General features: G+C 42.4%; 4 protein-coding genes across 4 annotated transcripts; all 4 read left to right on the top strand.

Annotated features, from left to right (window-relative positions):
- Positions 1-694: 694 nt before the first annotated feature.
- Positions 695-1,551, top strand: COL26b_012433 (uncharacterized protein; the record flags this gene model as incomplete). The annotated part of the gene is made up of 2 exons (XM_053185076.1): positions 695-766; positions 826-1,551. 2 exons carry the CDS (start codon positions 695-697, stop codon positions 1,549-1,551), a joined length of 798 nt encoding a protein of 265 aa, XP_053031002.1.
- Positions 1,552-2,134: 583 nt separating this feature from the next.
- COL26b_012434 (uncharacterized protein) lies at positions 2,135-2,604 on the top strand (the record flags this gene model as incomplete). The annotated part of the gene is made up of 2 exons (XM_053185077.1): positions 2,135-2,296; positions 2,353-2,604. 2 exons carry the CDS (start codon positions 2,135-2,137, stop codon positions 2,602-2,604), a joined length of 414 nt encoding a protein of 137 aa, XP_053031003.1.
- Positions 2,605-3,403: 799 nt separating this feature from the next.
- On the top strand, positions 3,404-3,915 carry COL26b_012435 (uncharacterized protein; the record flags this gene model as incomplete). The annotated part of the gene is made up of 2 exons (XM_053185078.1): positions 3,404-3,727; positions 3,790-3,915. The coding sequence occupies 2 exons, from the start codon at positions 3,404-3,406 to the stop codon at positions 3,913-3,915; spliced, it is 450 nt and encodes a 149-aa protein (XP_053031004.1).
- A 1,295-nt stretch (positions 3,916-5,210) lies between these two features.
- On the top strand, positions 5,211-6,000 carry COL26b_012436 (uncharacterized protein; the record flags this gene model as incomplete). Its single annotated transcript, XM_053185079.1, has 3 exons — positions 5,211-5,291; positions 5,339-5,391; positions 5,445-6,000. 3 exons carry the CDS (start codon positions 5,211-5,213, stop codon positions 5,998-6,000), a joined length of 690 nt encoding a protein of 229 aa, XP_053031005.1.
- Between the last annotated feature and the right edge of the window lie 3,326 nt (positions 6,001-9,326).

A 9,326-nucleotide genomic window follows, 5' to 3' on the forward strand; every position in this document is an offset into this window, starting at 1 on the left:
CAGGCAACAAGGGACTATTTTGATTTCCTTGTGTCTCAAGGCGGGTTTGCCACTGGCAGCTCAATAAAATGTCGGCCCAAGCGCGCGCGGCGTCCTCCCTGAAAGCATGCTCTCGTCTTTCTTTTTCCTCATACTGTACTGCTAAAATTCCAACTACTCTCTCTACAGCTCCGCTATCCATCGCCGCTGGCTCCATCCATCGTCTTCGGTCCCCAGCGCAGCATCAAGCCGACATGCATATCCATCCATCCCCTTTAGCCCCATAGTCCCAAGGCCACACCCTCCAAAGCACCTATAACTACCGTTGATGCCCCCGGGGTTGTTTGGCTGACAGTTGTCGAATGCCTCCTTGTCTGCCTCTTTTGTCCGCCTCATCTTCCTTGACCACCCACACCAGCGAGTGACTGATCTCGCCCCCAGTGGTTGCACCATTTACAAAACGCAACCTGCTGACTTGGGTGCCATATATCTCTTCGGTATCGCCTCACCGATCTTCACAGTGACTCATTTCCTTCAACCCAACTCCACACTTGCCTGTTGTGTGCTGGTTGACTGAGTCTCCCGAAAGCCTCGGCAATCATTGCTGTGCACTTCAAATTGGCCCTCTTCCTCCAGCTCACTACACCCAAACTCGACCTCACCCTTCTGTGGCATGATCAGATAAGGGCGGCAAGCCACCAGTACTTCTTCCAACATGTCCTCCAACACAGACAACCAGATGACAAGGTTTCTCTTCGCCATCTTGAAACAGAAGAACTTGAAGGATGTAAGTGCTACTACACCCATATCATGTCATCATCAGCCTGTGGCTCATCACCCATCCAGATTGACTGGAATGCCGTCGCCCATGATCCGATTCTGGCACAGCCCATCACCAACGGCCATGCTGCTCGCATGAGATACTCCCGCTTCCGTTCCGCGATGCTAGGCCTCGAGCCTCAGAAGCGTAACCGCGCCGCCGTGAACAAGAACCGAGTTACTAAGTCGAAGAAGGAGCCGAAGCCGAAAAAGGAAGAGGACGGCGACAACGACCGAGTGAAGCCAGAACCCGGGACAGCAGAGTCAGAAGCCCGCGCGAGGTCGCCCGTTAAGGTCAAGCAGGAGCACAACCAACCTCCCTACAGACAACAGTTCACACCAGCATCCATGGCATCACCTACTGCCCCTGAGTGTCAACCAACTTTCCAACCTCGACTTCTCACACCCTGCAGCGACGACATGTTTTCAGCACCTCAAAATCTGCAGTTCAGCCCCTCTGCTAACATTATGGGAGCCCACCCTACGTTCGACATTCCGTCGATTATGCCTTGCACCCACGAGCAAGACCAACATCACCACGAGCACGAGCACAACTCTTGGGGGTCAAGTCCCATTTACTCGGCGTTTGACGCCGCATACGATCTTGAAGGTTTCGGCATGGGCGCCATGTGTGATCATCAGCATGGCCAGGGGCATACCACCGATCTCCACGGGTCACCAACGTTGGCAAACCTGATGCCTGAGCACATGAACATCAAGAACGAGCACTGGGATGCTCAGTTCCACTCCTAATAGACTGTAATAAGGCACGGGCGGGTGGGATATCTATACATGTCGGCTTCAGGTTGGAAAAGGTTGGAAAAGACTGCCGTCATTTGCTTTCTTCTGTTATCTCGTGCTGGTCACTCCGCTCCCCCCTTTGGATTGCCAGTTGTACTAATGATGTTACGCAACCCTGGAAGGCGTCTGGTTTGATTAGAATGTATGCCCCAGAGTAGGGCGCTTTAGAACTTTTCAACAAACACGACGATTCATATGTTCATATGCTTTGTTTTTCTTCCCCTCCGAGTCGTGGACTGTGCAGCTTGCGTGACAGCTCATAAGGTGAGGCCTGCTGCTTCAGACATTGACTTACACGCTCCACTGCCCTCGTTCTTCACAGTCTCGCTGCCAGACTCAACTGCTCTCTCTTTTCTCCACCATCCCGTCCAAAATTTCCAACTCTTTCCCAATAACATCACAGCAAGCATTATTGCAACAACAACAACAACAACATACATAACACAACACAACTTACCAGGTACCTACGCCATTTGCCCATGCTTCCTCATATTTTCATCCACTGACCGGTCTCCGAAAAAAAGTATCCATCATCATGGCTGAGAAGTCCTCTTCCGCTGCTTCCACTCCCAAGGAGCCCACCCCCGGCGACACTAACTTCATGATCAACCTCTTCCGCCACATGACGGAGAAGCCCACTATCAACTGGGATGCCTTTGCTGCCGCTGCGGGGTTCAAGAACGCCACCGTCGCTCAGGTTAGTTCCTTTGAATTTGTGTTCTTCAGTGGTCATATGCTAATATCGTTACGCAGACCCGCTACGGTCAGATCCGCAAGAAGTACGAGCTCAACTCGATTGTTGGCAGTCCTATCAAGAAGAGGAAGGGAAATTCCACTGCTGAGGAGGAGTCTCCTGCCAAGATTGCCAAGACTGGCGGCCGCGTCGGCACCAAGGGCCGTAAGGGCAAGGGCAAGGCGACGGTCAAGACCGAGGATGAAGACGACGCCGAGGACGGCACGGACACCAAGGGCGCCATTAAGATGGATGGTGACGATGAGAACTAGAGTTGCTTCGTGATCACTTGGCTGTCTACGAGGGATAGAGACCGGAGGAAAGTATGGACTGGGGCTTGCAAAAATAGCGTCATACATCAAGCTGAGAGCCAATATAACCTCTGAGCATCACAAATGTGACAATCCTCTATTTCCGATTTTCAGCATGCTTCAAATCATTGATGAGTTCGCTTTTTCTTTGCTACGTCATCTTTTGTTCAACGGAAACCTCCTGCCTCGAATCGGGGCTGGCATCATTCAACTTTCCGAGAAAATTCAAGCTGCTACCATAAGACATCGTCTTGGCTGCAAGGACACCTGAAGCTGATTCATTCCGTTTCTTCAGCCGTTTCCAGTTCAGACCCAGCTTCTCGAACGTGCCGTACTTCCCTCGCTGATTCTGGCTCTGAACTGGCTCAGGAAACCTCAGGCTTCGGCAGTCAAGATTTGATCCCATCCAGTTGTGTGTATTGCCGTGCTGCTCTCGCCTTGTTCAGTTTCAAGCAAGAAGAGGGCAACTTCCCCAATAGCAGAGAACTTTCCTTCACAAGGCGAGAGCTATCCATGGTGCCCGCCTCGAGAGTAAGCTACCTCAGCAAGCCTGGCTATTTAAAACTTCTGAATCTTCCTCAGCCTTACAAAACTTTCTTCTTTCCTACCCATCTCCAGATCTGGTTTTGAGTTCACAACCAACAGTCCTCTAACTTTTATTACCAACAGCAATACACCATCCACACAAGTAAGCTTTGATGTCAGCTATTTTTATTCATCCTTGGATCAAGACTTATACAGTGTCAGACCAGAACGCAATATGCCTCCCAAGAAGAATGCCGACGCCGAGGGCAGCGCCACCGCTCTCAGCGAGACCGAGACCCGCTTCCTGAAGGCAATGTTCGACCACATGAACTCTCGTCCTGACATCGACTGGGACAAAGTCGCCACTGACTTGGGAATGACGGCTAAGTCGGCCAAGGAGCGCTTCCGCGTCCTGGGCAAGCGCCACAACTGGGGCACCAGCGCGGCTGGTGCGGGCGGCGGCGGCGGCTCCCCTGCCAAGGGTCCCCTGGCCCCCAAGAACAGTGGCAGGGTTGCTAAGAAGGCTACCCCTCAGAAGAAGGGCATCGCCCGTAAGAAGGTATGTCGAATCAGCTGTCACTTCTCACCCCACCGGATGATACTGATCAGAAATGTTTCTAGACCAAGAAGGACATTGAGTCCGATGGAGATGAGGACATCTCCTCCAAGCTCGAGTCCGACTCCGATGGCAAGAGCGCCGCCCAAGATGAGTTCCTGAAGAATGGTAACGGCAGCGATAGCGAGTAGAATGGTACTCTGCGGCTCATCACGATACTTTCTCGTAACACGGAGGGCAATATGCAAGGGATTCCTACTCAGATGGTGGATAACAAAAATTGAGCAGGATCAAATCAGACTTTTGGCAGCTAGCTAGGAAAATGAACAGAGTGATCTGCTCTTGCTTTAAACTTCAGAAATTTCGTGATATTTGTTTCATTTGTGGGTGTTGACATTCTCCCTTGAACAGAATCATCAGCCAGTTCTCTCTCTAGGCTGAACATAGTGTGTTCTGGAAAGAACCAGGCTGTCCAAATGCAGTCTTTCACATGAAAGCCCAGGTATCCTTTGGCAGTAGTTACCATTTGCTTTCCTAGGGTGCTTGACGAAATTAATGCATTTTCTTCCTCATCTTTTGTTCATCCTCTTGCAAAACTGAGTGCAGGGCTAGTAAGGGATGGCAAGCTCTTTCAGTGGGTATGTCTTGTCCTCCCCTTTAACATTTGAAGCTGCAGCGCGCCCATGTTAGGCTTGGATTCTTAAATAATCTGGTCCCTCTGTGCAGTGTTGCTGATATGGTTTGGACTGAATGCTTGTGCTGGTATGCCATGGTCAGACTGGCGACTTACGAGGCTAAACACAGGCAACAGACGCACCTTCTCAGCACTACTGAGAGGGAAGGAAGAGCCTGCCTGACAAGTCAGAGACTGTGATCTATACTACTTTCCTGAACTTGGAGCGAATCGTCTCGCCACTTTTATTTCTGAGCAGGCTTCTCCAACTGGCGGATTTCAAAGCAAACACCTCCAACAGCATCTACACCTGGACCAGTCTAAGAAAACAATCGTAAGTAAATATTTTTTCTAGCCTCAACTCTAATCAATCCGACAATAGCTTCTTGGCAATTTGATTTCTCATTTTCATCCTACTTTGGTTTCAGTGGTTGGAAAATTCTCTAAGGTCTGCGGTCGACATCCCGCCTTTTCTCGCACAGAGTCTCCTGCCCAAAACAGGCTGTTTCTGGTCGCCTGAATTATCCAAACACTGTCCGCCGCCTTCTCTTTCCCCCCTGCCTGGTTGGTCTCACTTGCGTTCTGAGCCCACCCTGCAACTGCCTTGCTCTGCCCTGCTCCCACGTACTTGAAATTTTCTCATACCTCACTCGAATTCCTCCATACCGTCGGATCAAGGTCGCCTTCTACCGCATCTCAACTTCTGCCAAACAGGCGCACGCTCACACTAACGCATTCGGCAGCTCTACTCTACTTCCAGCCGAGGACACAAACACCGAGTCACCCAATCATTCATCATCCATATCCTTCATCATGTCTACTCCTGTCGGCACGGATACTGAGGGCCAGGTGAAGTTCCTCGTGAACTGTATCCGCTTTTCCAACAACGGAAAAGTAAGAGACCTGCAAACCTGAAGGAGCACACAAACTAACCACCACAGGTTGATTTTGAGGCTGTTGCCACTGAGTGCAACATCGCCTCCAAGGGTGCAGCGTAAGTAGCTTTCCAGTATTACCATGCTTTCAGAGACTGACAGCAACCTCCAGTGCCAAGCGATTCTCTCGCCTCCTTCAGCAGCATGGAATGAAGGTTAGCGATCTGGCCAAGCCCGGACCTGCTGGCACCGCGTCTCCTGCCCAGACTCCTACCGGAGGAACCCCGAAGACCCCCGCCAAGAGCGCCGCTAAGGCAACCCCGAAGACCAAGTCTGCGGGAAAGCGCACCGCTGCCACGGCTTCGCCCAGCACCAACACCAAGCGCGCCAAGCTTGCTGCCTCGCACCCCGCTGTCTCTTCTTACAACGACGAAGATGATGAGGAGGACCAGGAGGAGTTCAAGGTCAAGAAGGAGGAGCCCCACTCCGCTTCCGCCGCTACCGGTTCGTACTACGAAAACCCCCGAGGCCGCGATCGCGATGACGACGACTTGCAACTTCTCTACGTGGTAGAGAAGGCGGCTGGATGCCCCGTCCACGACACCGCCGAATGCCGAGGTCCCCAGTCCGTTTCTGTCGCGAGCGATACTAACACCGACTCTTCGATACAGATGCTGCCGCCGGTGACGACCAATTCCAAGTTTAACCTACCTCAGGCACCAATTTGACACCATGTTTGGGGATTCATGATGCTGGATACGTCATTGCGAAAATGGCAAGATACGTGCACACATGGAGATAGGGATGTGGCTCGTTTGGTTAAGACGTGTAAGTCTTCCCCCTCGTCTTCCCGGAAGATGAAGCTAACTGAATTGTCTGCAAAAGCGAAACCTGGTAATTTGACGAAGGTGGCCTTGGTTTGATGTCGAGATTCTAATTACTTGGCAGGAGGATGGGCACCGGACTTAGGCCTGGAGACACTACGAAGGATAGGAAATGTTCAAGCTTGACTTCAGTGCTTTTCCCCCGTTTTTGTGACTTGAGTGTATCCCACTGAACTTACTTATAATATGCGTAGCTGTAAACAGTGCATTATATAGGTATACTGCACTTATTTACGTTTGCCCTTACTAAAACCCCTATAATTTCAAAAGTATTAATTTATATTTAATAATAAAATTACTTCTTCTTTAAGTTTAAGTATATGTAACTTAAAATATGAAATAAATACTTAAATCTAAGTATATTATATAATTAATATAATTAAGCTTTTTAATTAATATTTTTAAGTTAAATATCCTATAGTTTTAACTTTATATTATATATTAATAAAGTAGAAATATAATAGTTTATTTATATAAACTTTATAAAGTTAAAATATATTTAACTTTTTAACCAAATAAAAGTTTAAAAATAAAAAGTTAATATTATAAGTAAAAAAGTATTAATTAATAATTTTAATTATATTAAACTTTATACTTTTTTAAAAAGTATATAATTAATATATTTTAAGATATTTAGTATAAAACGTGGAAAAGTATATTACGTTTTATAATAAATAGAAAATATTAAATTAATATCTTATAGATTAAATATATTTTATTAAAAATAAATATAAATAGTTTAAATATTTAAATTAAATATAAAAATATTTAAAAGTATAATATATATACTTATATATAATATATTATTATAAATAGAGTAATATTATAGAAGAAATAACTTTTTATATTATAAATATTTATTTGTAGAAATAACTATATTTAGCAATATATTTAACTTATATTAATAGATATTATAGTTTATTTAATACTATATATTATAATATTTTAAGTTTAATAATAGGACTTTAACTTATATTTTATTTTAATAAAATAAAGAAACTAAATCTTATATTATATTTAGTTATTAATACTTAACTTAATTTATCTCTAGCTTTAATAGAAAAAAGTAGATAGATAAATAGTAAAATATACTAATAAAACATTTCTTATAATACTATTATTTATAAAAGCGTTATTTAGAATATAACTATTTGATAATAGTTTAACTTTATACTTAAAAGTATAAACTTAATAATATAACTTTTTACTATTATAACTAGAAAAGTTATTAACACTATAAGTATAAAAACTTAACTATTTAAATAAAGCTTTAAATTTTGATTTTATTCTTTATATCTTTATATATATATAATAATAACTATAAAGTTCTTCTCTCTGTTTATATATATATAAATTAAATAAAGCTAAGCTGAATAATTTAATTTATAAAACTAAAGTTAGAACTTTTAAAAACTTTGAGTATATTAAACTGATTTATATTAATAAAATAACTATTTTTAAATTTATTTAGAAATATCTATTTAAAACTATAGTTAATAAAGATATTATATTAAAGTTATACAGCTTTAAGATTAATATAGATATAGTTAAAGCTATTAATAATAATCTTAAAGCTTATAGTTACTTTATAAGCTTCTTTAAGATAGCTAAAGTAGCTTAAAGCTTAAATATTAATTAGTTAGAAAAAAGCAAATATATTAAAAGTATAGCTAATAGTAGTAACATGGTTCATCAGTCAGCAGGCCGGACCAGTCAGCCGGACGTTTTTTTCTAAACACACTCATGTCTAAACCACTTTAACCTTTGACGCATAAAATCTCAACAACTATAATACCAATCTACACCCAAGAAGACAGAGTCATTCTCGCGATTGAAGCGATCCAATCGACACGCGCTGCAGGTATTAAGTTAAGTATTTCGCGTGCTGCAGAGACCTACGGTATCCCAAAGAGCACTTTAGCCGATAGAATAAACAACCGACCGCGACGTGAACAAACTCAACCCCAACGACATAAACTCAATCCGATCGAAGAAAAACACTTCTCCAATACGTTATTAAACAGGATTCTAGAGGATTTCCTTTACGCCTCGCCGGTGTGGAAGATATGGCCAATCTCCTGCTGCGAGCGCGTAATGGCGAGCCTGTTGGCAAGCGATAGGCCAGGTGGTTTGTGGACTCGCAGCCTGCTCTGAAAACCAAGTTTAATCGTCCATACGATTATTAAAGGGCTCTTCAAGAAGACCTTAAGGTTATATCAAAGTCGTTTGCGCTGTTATGTAACATGATAGCTAAGTATGGCATCTAAAAGGGGGACCTATATAATTTCGACAAAACTAGCTTCATGATGGGCATGATCACCGCGTCAATGGTGGTAACACGCGCTGATCGACGCGGCAAAGCAAAGTCTGTCCAGCCTGGCAATCGTGAATGGGCTACAGTCATTGAATGTATTAATTCAGGCGGCTAGTGCATCCCTCTATTCGTGATTATCAAAAGCGCATACCATATCACCTTACTAGTTAGACTACGGAATCAGGTTTTCCTAGCAACTAGGTTATTATACCTACTGCTAATAGATAGACAGATAATTAGATAGGTTTTAACTAAATTAAATACTTTAATAAATATATTAAAAACTAAACAAAAGGTATTTATTAAATACTTATTATTAATAGCTATAAAAGCTATTTATTAGCTAAATTTAATAATTACTATAAATAGAATAATATTATAACTATTAGTATATCTATATACTTATTATATCTACTATAGCTATTAGATATTACTTTTTATTTGCTTTTAAATATATATAGAGTAATAAAATTAACTTCTTTATTAAAGCTTTTATAAACTATATTGCTAAGTTAAAGTTCTTTATTACTTTCTATTAAGCTTATAATGAAGTTTTTTATAAAGAAAATATTTAAGCTACTTTTTAGAGCGCTAAAATTTCACTATAGAACCTAAAGTATATTATTAAAAAGTTTAATATATATTTATAAACGCTTATACCTCTTATAGCTAACCTTTTAATATTAATATTTTAGTAGTTATAAACGCCTTTTAACTTATAATAAACTGTTTTATAGTTTAATTTTATTAAAAGTTAGATCTCTAATTATCAAAGAAGTTTATTAATACTAAGTATTACTATAGTTAAATAATTATTAAAAGATATATAGGTAATAACATACTTTATTGCTCTTTT

This window comes from Colletotrichum chrysophilum (assembly GCF_026319265.1).
Source record: "Colletotrichum chrysophilum strain AFK26 chromosome Unknown scaffold_175, whole genome shotgun sequence".
NCBI lineage: Eukaryota > Fungi > Ascomycota > Sordariomycetes > Glomerellales > Glomerellaceae > Colletotrichum > Colletotrichum chrysophilum.